Source organism: Macrobrachium nipponense, chromosome 32, assembly GCF_015104395.2.
Source record: "Macrobrachium nipponense isolate FS-2020 chromosome 32, ASM1510439v2, whole genome shotgun sequence".
Lineage (NCBI taxonomy): Eukaryota > Metazoa > Arthropoda > Malacostraca > Decapoda > Palaemonidae > Macrobrachium > Macrobrachium nipponense.
In genome coordinates this window covers 27,783,932-27,803,384 of record NC_061094.1, presented here as the reverse complement: position 1 = coordinate 27,803,384, position 19,453 = coordinate 27,783,932, and the positions used below count along the sequence as shown (strand labels likewise).

At 44.1% G+C, this 19,453-nt stretch overlaps 1 protein-coding gene across 1 annotated transcript in view; it reads left to right on the top strand.

Annotated features, from left to right (window-relative positions):
• Positions 1–19,453, top strand: part of LOC135207289 (activating signal cointegrator 1 complex subunit 3-like) — a 669,776-nt gene that overhangs the window by 470,101 nt on the left and 180,222 nt on the right. Inside the window, 2 exon segments of the mRNA XM_064238959.1 lie at positions 5,632–5,752; positions 5,899–6,041. Coding sequence (XP_064095029.1) covers positions 5,632–5,752; positions 5,899–6,041 — 264 coding nt within the window.

Genomic DNA, 19,453 nt, shown 5'->3' with positions numbered 1-19,453 from the left:
ATGAGATTTTCTTGCCATCAGGGACCTCGGTCTTTTGAAGGCAATTGACTTTCGCCTTTTGAGTTTATGCATTAAGAGAATCATCACCGCGCCGTCCGGCATCGGTGACTAACAAATATATTATTTGTTTGGTCTCTCAGCATAACTCTTTAAAGGGCGAAGGTCACGTGACTTACCCCGGATGCTTGGGACAACTTGTCGATTCCGAAACAGTCAGTCGGCAGCTGTTCAGAGCGCCCGACCGAGTCAGTTACGAACTACGCTGTGGACTTAGTTCGGTTGTTCCAGAGCAATCATTACTTCGTCTTAATAGCTTATCAGTATGAGTACTGTACATAACCAAAGTCGAGAAGAGGGATAGGTCATACGACTATTCCCTTCTTTTCGTCTTAGGTAACTGCATGACTTTTCTTGCAAAGTCAAGCACAAGGGGATGGGGATTTGTGACGCTCGATTATGTACCGATCTTCATAGCGAAGACTCAGAACCCTTTGGTCACTGACAATTGGTTCGAGTCCTTCACAATACCCTCCCTAATGGACTTCACCGCCTCCGATACGAAGGCTATGCTGCTTTGTCCTGTGAAGGCGCGACGGAGCTGTCTGAAGAAACTCGACACCCAGGATGAGTGTGGACGCCTCTTCATCATTCTCTCGCGTTCCGCAAGAACTTCTCCGTGGCGCAGGTAGTGAAGGCAGGGGCCTGGTCCAACCGGACCGCATGCACCTCCTTCTACCTTCGGGATATTGCCCACAGTTCCTTGGATCTTTTTCCTTGGGAACCGTGGTGGTTGCTCAACACGTTGTGTAGTTAACCCAGACCCTCGCAGGCTGAACAGCATCGAGTCCTGGTGTGACCGTAAGAATGGATGAGTGAATGAGAGTGTGACTGGCTCTTCTTCCCATCTTTTCTTCCCACCCTCTACCTCTGGTAGAGGGACACGGTCGTCACCCTGCTGGGTAAGGACGAGATGCAGGTGAGCTACTCAATAGAGCACCATCCTATCCCTTTCAGTAGGGATAGGAGTAAATATCCACCACTTCCTCCAACAAGGGGGAGGAAGTGGATGCCAACTTGAGACAATCCCATCATTTTATGATTGTCTCTTGCAAACAGGGAACAAGCTTGTTTCTTGCTGGTACGAAGAGTACGCTTGCCTCTCTCTAGTACTTGGCCCAGAGGTCTGACCATTGATCCTGCGGTGCACACCCCGATCAATCGGACAGAGGTTTGGATCCCTCCCTTGCTCTTACGACCAGGGAGGCACTCCAGGGTTGGACGAACACCAGTCTGTTCACCAAAAAGACTCAGATTCCTCCCACCAATAAGTGAGTCTTCCTATTGTTAAAGGACCGAGGGTTTGTATTACGTATCGGAACAAATGACAATTTGTCGAAAATTGCATTTTTCCTAACTATACAAACCTGAGGTCCTTTACATATAGTCCCACCTCATGCCACCCCTCACTCTGCAACTTTTTGCATGGGCCTAAAGCAAAAGTGATTCTTCAGCTCTCGGGGCGCCGGGCGCGCGCACGATCGGACAAGCAGTTAACTACCGTTCTCCCCTTGTTCGAAGCTTACGACCGTCCCAGCTGCCGCTAGTTACCTTCCTATTGTTAAAGGACCTCAGGTTTGTATAGTTAGGAAAAATGCAATTTTCGACAAATTGTCATATCAGAATAAAGGTATAGGCTAATCGCCGATCCGAAGAACGGGGTATGATAGCCTAACCTAACCTCTAGTTCAAGAGAAGGAGGGCAGGCTAATCGCCAATCCGAAGATTGGGGTATGTTAGCCTAACCTAACGGTAAGGTCAGTGATAACAGGGTTAGGCTAATCGCCAGTCCAAAGAATGGTGTATGCTAGCCTAACCTAGTACCTATTAGTAAGATTGAACGGTAAACAGGAACTAGAGTAGGCAAGAGGGAACATAATAATAATTAGTATGATATGACGCTCTAGACCATGACTGATAAAAACTCCTAACAAACGTAAGGCATAGCTAAGCTAAAGTCCGAAACGTGCGGTCGGAGCGTGCCCTGTGAAGGCCTAACTAACAAGCTAACTGCATAAAAGATATAGAAACTATGTATAAGTAACCATATCAATAGTACTGTGAAAAAAGGGAAATCCCTAACAGTATGGGAGACCGAAAGAGAGAACCCTTACCGCCATGCGGTCGAGGGGCAGACCGGGCCGATAAGGCTCTGAACATATAAAAAACACGTAGATCATCATAAAATGAGATCAGTAACCCCAAACAGTACTTAACTTAGAAGCAGAAGCTGAAGACATCTTGAAAAAACCTCAGAAAGCGATCGCACAACACAGAGAAAAAAGCAACGTGTGGCGGCGATGGCGGCTATCAAAGGAATGACGTCACAGGCGTCGGAGGCGCTCACGGTAGTAGTAGAGAGTACCGGGAGCTGTAGCACGGCTCCTCTGTAGTTGGGGGTTCTGTCGAAGGAAGAAGCTAAATGGCAAGGGACCTCTGGTAGTGATTCCACTCGCTCCTTACTATACCGACACTTCTATTAGAGGTGAGCGAGCCATTTATCTTGACATTATATTGTTTCTTTTTTCTCTAGGATGAATAGCAATATTTATACCTAAGAAATAGTATCAAAGGAACCATTTCACAGGGCGACACAGGTTAAGCCCAGAAATGTGCCTTAGTCAACATACAAAAGGGCAAAGTAACAAGTACTGAAGGGATAAAGCTACCAGATGGTGTGGTGGGATCACAAGCTACAAAAAAACAAGGGCAAAACCCTCCCCACATGAACCTAATCACTCCAGCTGCCAAACCCACCCTCAGTCAAAAAAAAAAAAAAAAAAAAACACATGTACTTACCAACCACTCCAGTTACTCCGGGCTATGCTGTGCTGTCCGCCTGTCGAGGGCACAGAGATACCAACCACAACACAACAACCAAGGACCACAAAAACACACAACTGAGGAACACAACCACAACTCAACAACACAGCAAACAACCAAGGAACATAACCCAACAACAAACAAGAACACAACCCAACTCAACAACACAGCAAACAACCAAGGAACATAACCCAACAACACAACAACAAACAAGGAACATAACCCAACTCAACAACACAGTAAACAACAAGGAACTCAACAACAAACATGGAACACAACCACAACAAAAGACAACTGCACAAACAATCACTAACACAAAAAACAACACAAAAGGGCAACACACACACCCACTAACAACACCAAGGAATCACAACAACAACACAACTTATCTGACCAAAATACCTTCAACACACTGCTGCTAACACTACTGGCTGTCACAGGCTCTAACCCAAGACTGACTGAAAAACTCTCACTCAAAACACAGAACTCTAACAACAACAGCACCAACAGACAACCCAGAACTCTCCAACTGCCAATCCAATCGTTAACCATCCAACCACCAATTACTCTCTCTCTCTCTCTCTCTTTCTCTCTCTCTCTCTCTCTCTCTCTCTCTCTCTCTCTCTCTCACACACACACACACACACACACACACACACACACACACACACAGACATTGTCAAATGGAACTCCAAAACTCCTCCATAACAGGAACAACATCAAACACGTAGATGAGATGGGATACAAATACCTGGGAATAATGGAAGGAGGGGATATAAAACACCAAGAGATGAAGGACACGATCAGGAAAGAATATATGCAGACACTCAAGGCGATACTCAAGTCAAAACTCAACGCCGGAAATATGATAAAAGCCATAAACACATGGGCAGTGCCAGTAATCAGATACAGCGCAGGAATAGTGGAATGGACGAAGGCAGAACTTTGCAGCTTAGACCAGAAAACGAGGAAACATTTGACAATACACAAAGTACTACACCCAAGAGCAAATACGGGCAGACTATACATAACACGAAAGGAAGGAGGGAGGTGACCACTAAGCATAGAGGACTGCGTCAATATCGAGAACAGAGCACTGGGGCAATATATGAAAACTAGTGATGACGAGTGGCTCAAGAGTGCATGGGAAGAAGGACTTATAAAAGTAGACGAAGTCCCAGAAATATACAGAGACAAGAGAATGACAAGCAGAACAGAGGAATGACGCAACAAACCAATGCATGGACAATACATGAGACAGACTAAAGAACTAGCCAGCGATGACACGTGGCAATGGCTACTGAGGGGAGAGCTCAAGAAGGAAACTGAAGGAATGATAACAGTGGCATAAGATCAGGCCCCAAGAACCAGATATGTTCAAAGAATGATAGATGGAAATAACATCTCTCCCATATGTAGGAAGTGCAATACGAAAAATGAAACCATAAACCGCGTAGCAAGCGAATGTCCGCCACTTGCACAGAACCAGTACAAAAAGAGGCATGATTCAGTAGCAAAAGCCCTGCACTGGAACCTGTGCAAGAAACACCAGCTACCCTGCAGTAATAAGGCTACCTTGCAGTAATAAGTGGTACAAGCACCAACCTGAAGGAGTGATAGAAAACGGTCAGGCAAAGATCCTCTGGGGCTATGGTATCAGAACGGATAGGGTGATACGTGCAAATAGACCAGACGTGACGTTGATTGACAAAATCAAGAAGAAAGTATCACTCATTGATGTCGCAATACCATGGCACACCAGAGTTGAAGAGAAAGAAAGGGAAAAAATGGATAAGTATCAAGACCTGAAAATAGAAATAAGAAGGGTATGGGATATGCCAGTGGAAATTTATACCCATAATCACAGGAACACTAGGCACGATCCCAAGATCCCTGAAAAGGAATCTGGAAAAACTAGAGGCTGAAGTAGCTTCAGGACTCATGCAGAAGTGTGTGATCCTAGAAACGGCGCACACAGTAAGAAAAGTGATGGACTCCTAAGGAGGCAGGATGCAACCCGGAACCCCACACTATAAATACCACGTCAAATTAGAGGACCATGATAGACCCCCCCCCAAAAAAAATTATAATAATAATAATAATATGGATTAGTTTTTCCAGACCTCTCGAGTCTTATATTGACTCTTCTCAGGAGACATTTGATGGAATTAGGTAATTATATTTACTAAGTAAAAATCAGAACCAGACTGAAGTGTAGACAGAGATTCAGTATCTTTTCCTGTAGGTGAAGGGTGCTATGTGCACAGGTGAGTTGGGTCCTATGTTGACTAGTGTGAATGACTTTCTTTGAAAGAAAATGAAGTTGGAAAATTTTATATAAATTTTTGCATTTCGTATTTCTTTACCTTAAATCATACACTAAAAATGGTCCTAGAAACAAAAGTATAGTTGTGAGTACTCACTTTTCTTAATTCAAGCTAATTTTTACAGCATTAGGATTAATTAGTTAGCAATATAAAATACCCAACCTTATAAGCATTGATATGTTTTTCTATTCTAAGACAGCATTAAGAGTTTCTAAAGTTATTTAGTTTTCAAACTACATATTGATTTTTAATGTAGTGCTCGTCAACTTGCATGGGATGATTATCCCAGGAATATTATTGAAAGTCAGTAATTTTAGCAACTTAAGCAGTCATTATTTATTGTTTTATTTTGATATTTTACTTTGGTACCAATAGATTTAGCTTTTTCCTTTTAAAATGCCATTAGTATTTTATTTCTTTCCAGATGGGTCTGTATAACTTCCGCCCCTCTGTCCGTCCTGTGCATTTAGATGTACATATTTCAGGCTTTCCAGGAAAGCACTATTGCCCAAGGATGGCAACCATGAACAAACCTACATTCCAAGGTATATTAATTAGTTTGTATAATTATCATGTTTTATGATAAAGAGAGTGATGTTTTATATTGCAAATTGACCATACTCGTATGTCTATTCAAAATTATATATAGTATTGTTATAAATATTGAATTTTTTTATATACATATTTTCAGCTATTAAGCAGCATTCCCCAGACAAGCCTGTTTTAGTATTTGTGTCCTCAAGACGACAGACAAGGTTGACCGCAATAGACCTCATGGGATTTGTGGTCGTTGAAGATAACCCTAAACAGTGGTTAAGGATGCCTGATCATGAGGTAAGTTATAATTAGTGTATGAACCCTTTTAGTAATCCCTTTATTGATTCATTAAGGTAACTTTTGTGAATATAAAATAAGTTATGAATTCATTGTGATAAAATTGGGTTTGACTGCTTGAGGTAACAAAGTGGAGGAGGTAGAGATATTTTTAAGGTTAAAGTATAAAGTACAGGTACACAATCCTTTTTTCAAGATTCTCAAAACCAAAAACATTTTGTGAAGAGAAGATTGTCAATTCATAAGGTTGGGGGTTTGGTGTGCCAATAGCTGACCTGAGTCATTTAGGGGTGTGCCTTTTCTCAGTTTTTCTTTCTTACTAAACCTCAAGAATTGACCATAGAAAATCCCAAGATTACCAAAAATCCACAAGATAAAGAAATTATTGCACATTTGCCAATTCTTAGAGTCCTAAATAATTCTCTCTCTCTCTCTCTCTCTCTCTCTCTCTCTCTCTCTCTCTCTCTCTCTCTCTCTCTCTCTCTCTCTCTCTCTCTCTCTCTCTCTCTGGAAAAGATGCTGCTAATTTGAGTCTTTAACCAATGGGTATTAGCTCATATGCACACATTGTGCAAGTGTTCATGTTATGTTTAAAGAATGTGTAGTATTTGCAGATAATATGTACATATTTGGAAGACAAAAAAACAAACAAACTTTGTAGTTGTCAGTCACATGGACCATAAAAGGTGTGCCAGCAGGTAAAGAGAAAAGTATTAACATTCCTAAAGAGACAAACACTCTCTCTCTCTCTCTCTCTCTCTCTCTCTCTCTCTCTCTCTCTCTCTCTCTCTCTCTCTCTCTCTCTCTATCTTTGCAAATTTGAGTCTTTAACCAATAGGTATTATTACATTTGTACACACAGTTTGTGTGTGTTTATAATGTTTTAAAAAATGTACGGGTAATACATCTTTGGAAGACAAAAAACAAAAAAATTTTGTTGTTAGTTCCATGGACTATAAAAGGTATGTCATCAGGTAAGCAGAAAAGGATTAACATAACTGGGGAGATTAGAGAGATTAATTTTGCTTAGAAGGTTTGTCAACCAATTAGTAAATATCTTCTGAAGCAAAAATTTGTAAAAAAATCCTTTGTTGCTGAAGAATCACTGCACCATCTATTTTGCACTCAAAGTAATGAGAAGGAATTCATTCTTTCCTTCACGCAATCAGTAAAATATATACACTATTAAAAACTACATACTACTCTATTCAGAACACTCTTTTCACATGTTGTCAGCTTCATGTGTGTAAAATGGTCTTTCTTAGACAGAAAACAGCTAAAACCGGATTGGCTGCCTGGTTGCCATGGAGAGCTGTTAGCCAATGGCAGCCCTCAACTTCTATTCTGTTTACTATAGAGTAGTATGTAGATCGCAAGAGGCCTTGTTTTCAGCACTAAGTTTGAATGATCGTTACTATTTGACTGCCAAGGTCAGTAGTTACTCAGTAATTTACTTATTATAATTAGGCAAAAATTACTCAATAATTTGCTTTACTATATGGTTATTTCTCTGTGAAAATAAGAATTTAACAATAATTTTAACTTATTACAGTGGTATGAAAAATTCCACACAGTGACATGTCTAATCTTGTTGGGTAGGCCAACAAAGCCAGAACCTCCAGTCAGCTGTTATGAATAGTGAAACATTAGCAAATCGCCCCTCAGTGTGAGTGAAAGCACATTTGCGCTACATCCCAACTTGTCTTGTTTTTTCTTTTATTTTATACATTGAAAAAGTAAAAAAAACAAAGTGCAGATATCCCTCTCTGTAATGTCAAGATAAAGAAGAGGAAGCTTTTTTCGATATCAATAACACAGAAAGTGGAGTGTCAGGACACTTCTCTAAGGGCTATCGTTCATATACCAGAAAAACAATTACAACTGGTGTTCTCCAAGGTTAAAGTCACGATAAGTGAGATAACAGTCAGTGTGCAGATATCAACAGAAGGATACAAATACCAAATGTTAAAATATAGTGTATTTACAAACTTAATACAGATAGAAATGGTTTCTGGAACCACTATAAATAAAAAAGTAAATGAATAGCCATCACACAAAATATGAGTACACTAATTAGAGCAAAACACTCGCACTACTAATTAAAGAACCCAAATACGTATACATTCTCCCAAACGAGGGTGTCCTGAAAGAAAGGGGAAAATAATGGCCAGAAAGAAGCTTAACAATTAACAAAACTAAGATGTCTAACAAACATAAAGTGGCCATAAAATTTTAAACCCTAGTAAGATCCTTATAAGAGGAACTCTATTAATCCTATAGGATGTATGTGAGATTCAAAGAAGCAGGAAGGTATGCCCGCTATACTCCAAAAGTCTGAAGACTAAAGGCCCAACCTCCTCACTATAGGTCCATGTCTCTCCGATGTCACAAAACTTAAGGACTTTATATCTGTTTACGGCAAGGCCCCCCAGGCAAATACTGGTCCAAGGCTACAACAAGATGAAGCAGCAGCGTTGCAATAGACTCCAGGGCCAAGATAAGTTGAATCCTTGTAGAATAAGGGCGTAAACTTGCTGTAATCCAAAAGTTGTGGTAGCAACACATAGGCCAGAACTAGACTGCTCAACTAGGGCACAGGGACCTCCAAATACACCTCAGAATACTCCAAGGAAACCAAAAACAGGACTCTGAGAATAAACAGGCCAAGTATAAAATACAGGAATGGTAACTAAATAATGTGGAGGAAGAAAACTTAAAACCCTGATAGGGATACATACTGTAAAAAATGACAAATTAGGGTTAACTGAAGATAATGAATCAAAACTAAAACAAAGAAAAAGAAATGGCTAAGTTCTAACAGGAGTTACAGAAGAACTCGATAGTATTGTGTCTGTGCGACGTTTGACGGAAGAATATGGTGTTGGCACTACCAACCTATATGATTTAAAGAAAAAAAAATGTGCAGTTTTATAGTGAAAGTGATGACCGTAAATTAATGAAAAATAGGAAAACACTGCGGAGGGTAAAAAATGAAGATTTTGATCGCGTTCTGGAATGACACAAGACTTTTTGAAGGCAGAGATTAAAATTCACAAGTTCAATTTACAATTATTTTGGTTATGTACAGTGGTCCCCCCATATTCGGGGGGATGAGTACCAGACCTCCCTGGGAATGTTTAGAATCTCCAAATAGTTGGAACTCCTTATAAAAATGCTAAAAATGGCCTATTTTGGTAGGTAAAACTAAAAAAAACCCACTAAAGATTTTTATACCTGTATCTTAAATAGTTTTATTACAAAAGTGCATTTTATGATAAGATTGATAAACAAACCAGAAATTTCTGGATATTTCTCATAGAAAAATACCACAAATAGGTGAATTTCCTGCAAATAATGGGTAGATATGGACCAGAGAGAAATCCATTAATTCGCGAGTCTGTGAATCGGGAGAATGCGAATACGGGGGCCCCACTGTAGACAGGCAGCCCCCTGTTATCAGTGATCCATTTTCTTGGGGCTTGTCTAGCGATGAACATTGGCGATTTCTGGGCTCAGCTCGTGTCGGCCTATGAAAGTATCCTTAAGATCATTATTTCTAGGTAAAATTAATCTAAAATTACCAGAGAAAAACAAAATTAAGAAAATGTCAGTAAAACTGACTCGCTCACTCTATAAAAGAAGTGTCGGTAATGAGATATAGGTGAGTGGGATCACTACCACGAGTCATTCACCATTTAGACCTTCCAACATAAAATCCCCACCAGAGAGAGCTGATACTAAAGGGTGATGCGGCCGCTACTACTACTACTACCGACGCCACGGACAGCAGCGCCCCTAGCGGTCATCCTTAATCATTAGCTTCGCAGCGCTAGAGTGCTTTTTCCTCTCGTGTTGTTTTTTCGTGGATTTATCTCGTCATTTACGATGGAACGTGCTGCTATTGCATCGGCTAAGTTAAGTGCCTCATAAGTAGTATTTTACAGTTTTTTAGTCTTCCAGGGACCAGTATTTTCCTTCTTATAGGTCATATACGGTCTCGCCCGGTTGACTCGTGGCGGCTGTGTGCCGCCTCGTGTTTAAGATTTCCCGGTCTCCCTACTGGGACATCTTATATTTATGGGCTTATTATATTTACGTTCATCGTTTATTACATCGTTTTTTATAGCTAGGACACAGCCCTTTACCATTTTCTCTTAGTTTGGTATTTAGGGCTATACAGTGTTTCTGGCCCAGCATCCCAGCTCTTGCTCTTCATCGGCTACCTGCTGGCTCCGAGTAGTCAACTGTTCTTTGGAACAGCTTTGCCTCCTCCTGGGCTTCTTTCTCTTTTGCTAAAAGTGTCTTTTCCTCCTTTACGATGTATTTTCAGTGTTATTTAGGGTGTTAGGCTAGCCTAGGTGCTTGTGCCATGTGTTGGTACAGTCTGGTTCACGTGGCCCCTCCATGGTTGTGTTGCTATCGCGGCTTAGGCCACCTGCGATCACGTGTCCCTTAGCACCTTACCCTTCCCCTTCCCTCCCTACCAGGTATAGGAGGGGTCTGGGGGATATCCTTGGTTGCCATGACAACCACAGTAGCCTACCTCCCTCTCCTCTGAGGAAGGCCTGGAGCTCCATCCCAGCTGGGGTACAGGGCGACCACTTGTCTCGGGTACCGGGTTACCGAGCGGTAGCTGTAGTGACGGGGAGGGGGATTAGGCCACCCCCCTCTCTCTCTCTCCCGCCGTATGACGCCGGGACGCCCCCCACCTATTGCCTCAGTCCCACCCTTCCCCTACCGTAACGAACGGAGCCTCCGCTGAAGGCGGGGGCCCCTTTGGTTATAGGTCCGTCTGGCTCCGCCAGTGGGCGGGTGGTGGACATTACTATGGTCTGTTGCTTGCCTACTATATCCTGTTTTCCACTACCGGAGGAGAGCTCGCTCCTTACCCGGGCACTCTTCTAGTAGACGGAAAATTTTATACTTCGTTATATATACGGATATACCCTAATATTACGGTGAATTTTAGTTTTTGTACATGGAACTTACCCAGCAGATATATACTTAGCTATAGACTTCCGTCGTCCCCAGACAGAAATTCGAATTTCGCGGGCACACGCTGCAGGTAGGTTCAGGTGATCTACCGCCCTGCCGCTGGGTGGCAGGAATAGGAACGATTACCGTTCTAGAACCAGATTTTCTCTGTCGCGGTAGTGTCAACATACGTTGTTGACTACCTCCTGACTTGATTTTCGTTTTTTCATCGCCATCGACCTTCTGGGCTGTCTTTTGCAGGGAAGTACTGGGTCTTTGGTTTGGCATACGCTTTTATTAACTTTTTAATGAATTTGGCTTCGAAATTTCGAAGAATATATTACGTGAAACTACCGAATTTTTCGGTATACACTTATATTTTGCAATAAGGGAAATAGTTTTGATATATTTTTTTTTTTTCACTAATACGTGTATAAGTGTTAGTTTAGAACTTGATGAAGGAAATATAAGATCTAACTTCCTACTTTAGGAAGTCAGAAAGCATATAACTAGATACGCTTCCTTTAGAAGCTTTAAGAGCTCTCGTACTAACGAGCAGTTAGAGTATTGACAATTCTAGTAGTTGTTGCATCCTCATCACCTTCTTACTCCACAGAACTCTACAAATTCATATGTGCAAATTTGAAGATAAATGGATGGAGCTCAAAAGGCGAGCTCAAAAAGGTAAGAAGTGAATCTAGTGTTCCCAGTGCAGTGGAGGGTGCGTCTGATCGGCTCCGTAGCGCTTCCAGGCCTAGACCTCTTCCAAACTCCCAGACCCAGTGGAGGAGGAAAGTCGACAGCCGCAGGAAGGTTAGGGAGAACCCCCACCGTCAGGCGTCCCCTCGGCAGGTTCTGTAGAACGTCCCAGACTGCCAAGGATAGCCATTGATAAGGCATCCTTAAAAAAGTGCGTCTCTTCATCTTACATCCGAAAAGACGAAGAATGTATGTTTGGAGTGATCTAGCGCGTTCTCTGAAAACTAAGAGAACACTGAGCAAGAGCCAGCCGCTGCCATGAAGCCGCGTTCCAGCAAGCTAGCGTGAGGTACGTTCCTATAGCCAGCAGCGAGGCGCGTTGCCAGCTAACAGACTAGCGCGAGCCGCGTTCCTACAACCAAACAAACGCGAGCCTCGTTCTAGAAAATTTTTCTTGGCGCAAGGCGCCTTCAAAGAGACGAAGCGCCAGCCTGGCGCAAATTGCGCCAGAAAAACAGACGGCTAGAGCAAGGAGCCCCTTACAGTAGAGTGGCAATCAGAACGATCCTTCCATTGAACGTTTCCGGGCAAGAGGCCCTTTCTAAAAGGGGTCTAGTAGGCGCTCGAACTGTCAGGGCGCACGGGACCTTCCACGCAAGCGGAACGTTCCAGGAGCGAGTCTCCTTTTCTAGCGGCGCGGAACATTCCAGGGCGCGCGGAACATTCCAGGCGCTAGGTGCAAGGATCCAGGCGCCAGAATATCCTTTCTCTATCTGCCTCGGCAGGAAAGAAGGTAGTAGAGTATCTGCTGTATGAGAATACGATACGGCAAATCATAAGCACATACCGTAGTTACTTCTTTGCTGAGCAACTCAATTACCAGTATCCTTCAGGAATTTCCTAGGAAGGACTACGCTTAAAGGGATTGTTAAGACAACACCTACTTAGCTTCTAGATTTATCGAAGTCTTGTTTCGCTTAGATATGCATTATAAGAACTTCCTGAGTTCGATAATAATGTTATAAGATTCCTTTATTAAATGGGAGTAGCTGGCAACGTCTGGAAGAGTAAGGCCAGTCGGCTAACGAGACTGCTATCGCTTAGGCACCAACGCAGTATCATGTAGGTGTCGGTCATGACGTGGGCGGTAACATATGTCTCTCCTGCGGGATGGAATGATAACCGTGTCTCTCCCCTACAATCGTGGTTTTAGCCTCGGATTGAGGGGATAGTTAAGCAAACATAAATAAAATATTGTCTGCCTTTTGCTAAGAAGCTTTCAATAAGAAAGATATTACATTTCAATGCTGTTTACCGTAGGTAACATTTTTAAAGGATTCTAACGCAGCGAAACTCTATATTGTATAATGCTCTCATGCTTACGAAAGCATGGCTTATTAAGAGTACAATGCTTAGTGATGAAGATGAATGTAGTAGAGAATTCCACTTTAAGACTACGGTATGGTCAAGTCTTATGCACATACCGAGGTTAACTACAGAATTCCTAGTATCCTTACAAAGGTTTCTTAGATTAATGCTGTTTACCACAATGTGACAGTATTATAAAGGATTCTAATACGGCAGCGCGCGATATAATTCTCTCATCCTTTCGAGAAACGCACACAACCTTTTTAAATTCGGATATTGCTCAAGAGAAGTTGGGTGAGTCGGATGGGAAACATTCTCTTAGTGGCAGAAGTTGTTTCCCTGAATGGACTATACTACGTATATAAAAGTTTTTTCCCACTAAGAACGGAATTAACATGTGAAGGATGTCGGGTACCATAAAGGCATAGATGTTATGGCACATAACCTAAAAAGAACTAGAAGGAAGCGCCAGCCTGGCACAAATTGTGCCAGAAGCACCATGCAAGATATTTCTCGTTTTAGCGAGTTATTAACCTAAGAGTCCAGTAGCCTCTCGGACAGCAGGCTCGTAACGCAAGATTCGTTCCTGATTTCGTTACCCATTTAATCGAAAAGGGTCGCTTACAAGGAAGATGAAATGATTTATTTTAATCACTTAGGCCAATTCCACGACTCTCTCATATCGCAAAGAGCATCGAGAATCTCTTTTTTTCGCCCCGTTCGCGTTAACAAAAGAGAACCTATTTGGGAACAGACACGGAACGTAACGATCCTTAAGAGGTTCGATGCAAGATTTTGCATGTCGTGAGAACCTTCTCGATCGATCGAGATAATAACTGTTAACATATGTCTAACATTTATTGAAAAGAGTTGTGAGAACCTGCGGAAAGTCTTCTTCATAGATCTCTTTGTAAGGTAGAAGACGAACAGGATTCCTTTAGACTGCTTCTTTTTCCTCGAACCAAGAGAGGTAGCAAAATATAAGACATCTTTAAATTTAAAGAAGGGGAATAAACTTTAGCCTTTTTTCCCCTAGTTATAAATTCTTAACAGATATTAAGATAATTGGGCGTCAAAGGAAGAGAGGATGTATGCCTCATTTTGGCCTTAGAGAGGTTGGATTCACAGAAGTCACGTTCTTCTCACAGCATGTTTCGTAAGGCTTTTCCAAGAGTATCTGGATATTCTATCAGAATCTATTATAAATAGACCTATAAAACCTCTCCACTCTGAGTCTGTCCGCGTGCAGACTGACCAGAGTGGACATGAATGAGAGGTTTTTTCAAGGGTAAATGACAATAGTCATGGCTAAGACATAGAATTGCTGCAGATCGTGCTAGATGGAATGAGGAACTGTCCTCTTCCGATACCTCTGTGAACCACATAGCGAGGTTTTTTCTTCACTTTCAGAGGGAAGAATCACCTATGTATATACTGCTATCAAGAACGCAGTAAAAGGCCATACTCTGTCTCTACAAAGGGAATTAGAGATAACAGAGGATTAAGATCTCGGGATCTTATACGATACCGCAATACGACAAGAGTAGGATATCATGTACTTCGAATGGGATTTTTTTTTGTGGCCACAGATTCCGTGTTCCGACAAAATGGAACTGCTCCTCATCTAATTCTTCTTTGAGGAAGTTTATGAAGGAATTCTTTGTTTCTCTTAACCCTAAACGACCAAGAAGACAAGTGAATTTTTTGATGCATTGGAATCGCATCAGATTCAATGGAGACTCGGCAATGGGTTCTGCCAGCATAGTATGTCTGCAAAAGAAATAAATCCCTCTATTCCTGACGCAACGCTTTCAGAGAGAAGTTTAGTTGCCCTCCCAGGCAGGGTATACTTACATTTTCATCTACAGAAGAAGAGATGGTTTTTTTAAACGTTTGCCTACAGAGTCTTCGGGGTGCGATGAGGGCTCAAAATGCTTCCCAGAAGGTATTCAGAAGGATACAATAAGAGCTAGAAATCAGGGTTCCGCCCAATTTCAGCTCAGAGTCTCCTTCGACTTCCAGACTCCTTCCCTTCCTTCGGGCAAGGATAGGGAAGATTCTGCAACGAGGAACCTCATCAACATGTAAGAAGAGAATCTCGTTAGCAAAAAGAAGTGTTCACGAAGGATCCTCCTCGGAGGAAGACTCTTCTCTCTCGTGTTGTTAGATATCCTGTCGTCTACTGGGTGTAGCTGACTAAAATCACCTCCCCTTGCCAGGGGCCAAAAGCTCAAAGGGGAAGAATTTCTTCTTTTCCACCCTTCTCCAGTCTCCTGATAAACTATGTGGTTGTTCAGGACTCTCGGACAATGTAGCGCCAGCCAAGTGCCAAATGCCAATACAGGCGAAAACGCCAGAGGCGGACAGTTCCAAGGAACTCTGTCATGGTCGGATACTGAGAAGGAGCGGGCCTCCACCTGGCGCAAATGCGCCAGAGGCGAACAAATCGGACAGATATAAGAGTGTCCGATGTGGACATCGTCAGACAGCATAGAGACTCTTCCAAGCTCGAAGCTCCAGCAAGTGTGGAGGAGCCAAGCCAGGCGCGATGCGCCAGCCAGGCTCTAGGAGCCAGCCAGGCTCTAGGGAGCCAGCCAGGCTCTAGGAGCCAACCAGGCTCTAGGAGCCAGCCAGGCTCTAGGAGCCAGCCAGGCTCTAGGAGCCAGCCAGGCTCTAGGAGCCAGCCAGGCTTCTAGGACCAGCCAGGCTTAGGAGCCAGCCAGGCTCTAGGAGCCAGCCAGGCTCTAGGAGCCAGCCAGGCTCTAAGCCCAGGCAGGCTCTAGAGCCAGCCAGGCTCTAGGAGCCAGCCAGGCTCTAGGAAGCCAGCCAGGTCGCCATCCAGGTGCCAGGCTCCTTCAAGGCTAGGCTCCAGTCAGGATTGAGGATCCATCCAGACGCAAGGCTCCTTCCAGTAAAGAGAAACCTAAAGCTCTGTCATGTAAGAGGGCTAGTCCCCATTGATATGATACAGGTAAGGCTCTGCCATGTAAGTGGGTCAGCCCCCATTGGCACGATCCGAGAAGGCTCTGTCGTGTAAGCGGGCTAGCCCCCATTGACATGATCCAGAAGGGTTTGTCAGTCATAGGTCCCTACCTCGCTGAAACTCTTGAGGCATGCAGACTCATAGACAGTAATCATGAAGTCTTCTGCCAGGCTCCAGGTGCCTTCCAGGCGCAAGGCACCAGCCAGACGCAAGGCTCCAGCCAGGCGCGAGGCGCTAGCCAGGAAGGAGGAGCCAATCAGGCACCAGCAAGGCGCGAGGCGCCAGCCAGGCGCAAGGCGCCATCTAGGCGCGAGGCTCCAGCCAGGCCCTAGGCGCCATTCAGGCGCAAGGCTCCAGCCAGGCGCGAGGCGCTAGACAGGCGCTAGGCGCCTGCCAAGCGCTAGCCAGGCTCCAGGCTTCACCCAGAAGAGATCTATATCAAAGAACGCCCTGGCCTTCTTTGAGACATTGTGATCTCCTAAGCACTTGATAAGTGCATTGATGATTCCTTCAAACAGCTGAGAATTAAAAGCGCATGAAGTGCGAGCTTTTCCGAATTCTTGTTCTTTCCCTAACAATATGTCATAAGGACATATTAGCTGTCACATACGGAAGATGCAACTCTGTGTTGACTTCCCCATTATCCGAAGGATGTCAAGATAACCTTCGAGGGATCCTTCTCTCTTGGTTGATACGTGTCTGCGGATACATTGCTGGGATAGGGAGCAGATACTGATCCTTAACTAGTGAGTTAAATTTTATTTAACGTCGTGTTTTTTCTTTGGGTTGTTTGAAAGGAGTTTGTAGATAACTCTTTTCAACTTAAGCACTAACCCTCGTGTTAGGATCAGGTGATCGGGATCGGTGTTGTGCCTCCTTAATTATGCCACTAGGCATAGGCATATTGTCATGTAAGAGGCTCTGTCGAGTAAATGGATAAGACCCCATCGACAGACCCAAAACAAGAACTCTTAGCCATAACAGGTTCACATCCTCGCTGAGGCTCTTGAAGGCGAAGCAGATTCCTAGGCATTAGCCATGGAGGCTTCCGCCTGATCAAGTAGGAACCAAGGTTTTATTTATTTATTTATTACCTACAACGTATGTTGTTTACCTGTCTATTCAGTAAATAGTTGTCTCTTTCCCACCACCAAGGGTGTCAATCAGCTAAGTATATATCTGCTGGGTAAGTTCCATGTACAAAAATGATATTGTTAAGATACAATAAAGTTTTGTACATACTTACCTGGCAGATATATACGATTGATGGCCCACCCAACCTCCCCTCAGGAGACAGGTGGAAGAGAAAATCTGGTTCTAGAACGGTAATCGTTCCTATTCCTGCCACCCAGCGGCAGGGGCGGTAGATCACCTGACCTACCTGCAGCGTGTGCCGCGAAATTCGAATTTCTGTCGGGGACGACGGAGTCTATAGCTAAGTATATATCTGCCAGGTAAGTATGTACAAAACTTTATTGTATCTTAACAATATCATTTTAACTTAATTTATGCGCTATCTCCGTCGTTCTCCGTCGTGGTTTCATGGCTCCTCACCACTCCTGGTTGGAATCTTTTTCCTGTCTCCGGCGTAGCCTTAGACAAACTCCAACCGCCTAGTTACCACACGTATTACGGCGGGGCTCTGGTTTAATCTAACTTACATGCTCCGGCATGCAGCGGAGCATTTGTTAGGCTGTAAGTGTGCACCTGATACTCATGTATCTCTCCACTTACAGGCTACCAACTGTCAGGTCCCGGGTTGCTACGCAACGCTCTACGACCCCTGCGCCCATGAGGATCTTCTTCCCCTGTCCTTTCTTCTGCTTCATTCCAAGGCTTTACGGGATCTGAGATCCCTGCCCGCTCTCCCGCTCTTTCTGTACCCCCGAAGGTGAAGGGACAGAGAGAACAGAAGACTCTCCATAAGACGACTTCTAAGAAGTCGTCGTCTTCTTCAGCTAGGAAGTCTACGACTTCCTACGCTGACGCGGTGAAGGCAAAGCCGAGCTCTTCCTACTCTAAGAGCTCTAGAAGCAAGGCTTCTAAGGAGAAGGCTCGCGCTCCGGCCGAGCCAACGCCTTCTCCGGCATCTACCGGATCTACTCCGGTAACTCCTGTTGGGGTGGCGGGACCGAGCTCCTTTGATCCTACCACCTTTTCGGCAGTTGTGATGCAACAAGTGGGAGAGATGGTTGGCTCTCTGGGCTCTAAGTTTGAACAGATGTTTGCGCAGCTGTCAAACACCATCAACCAGTCTGGCCAATCCATTCAAGATCTCTCTAACAGAGTTAGAGAGCACGAGGATTGTTTTGCTGGACTTAACCAGGCTCCTCAGCCAAGCTCCCCTGTAGCAGGTACTGGTGTTTTGCAGTTACCTCCCTACGAATCCCTACCAGCCTTCTCAGCCAAGCTCCCCTGTAGCAGGTACTGGTGTTTTGCAGTTACCTCCCTACGAATCCCTACCAGCCTTCTCCATGGATAACCCATGGAGAGTGGCCGCTTATGCCCCCTTCAAGGACGGCATGATCTCTATCCCGGAGTGTGGAACTCGAAGAATTGAGGACTTCGAGTTCTATCCTCCCGGACTGACTCAGCCTTTCATTGGGTATGCTAGGCTGACCGGTTGCCGGATGCTCTCACTAGAGAGGACAAGATCTCCCGAGAGACTGTTCTTTTTTTTGCTGTATAGTAGGGATCACGCACAGCGGGAATGGGTTCATTGCCTGGAGGATTGGGAGTGTACTAACACCAAACTCCAAGCTTTCAAGAGTCCGTTCACTATTTTCGCTACGGAGGAGGAGGCTTCTCTTCCGTTCGCTACCAAAATAGTAGAAGCAACTCTTCAGGCAGTCCTCAAAGACGAGCCCATGCCACAGCTGAGGGAAGCGGAATCTACTTCTCCGCTCTTCCCAGCCTTTGGAGAATTGTGGGAGAACTTGCCTGCCACGTTCTCAATAGGTAAGCTTAAGCCAGACTGCGCAATGGATCAGTTTGGCGAGAAGCTTCCAAGACTGCCTGATACCCTTATTCAGGCAGAGTTTGATGCTCGAACTAGATTTGGGAGGTCCCTTAACTCCCTAATCATTACGGAAATGGCTGCCCTGTCTTACGGCACAGAACCTTTATTCAAGATTCTGGCTAAATCACAGCTTCAGACAGTCCAAGCTGATGCTTTCGACTTCTTCCTAGCTAGAAGGAACTGCCGAAAGCATGTCTTGCAGGAGGCCACTATCAGGCATGAGCCTAATAGACTCCTAGCTTCCAGCATGTGGGGTGCGGATCTCTTCCCAGAGGCCTCTGTGAATGAGGTGCACCACGAGGCTGCTAGGCTCAACCAGAGCCTTAGAGCTAGATGGGGTATCTCTTCCAAGAGGAAACAAGAGACCGC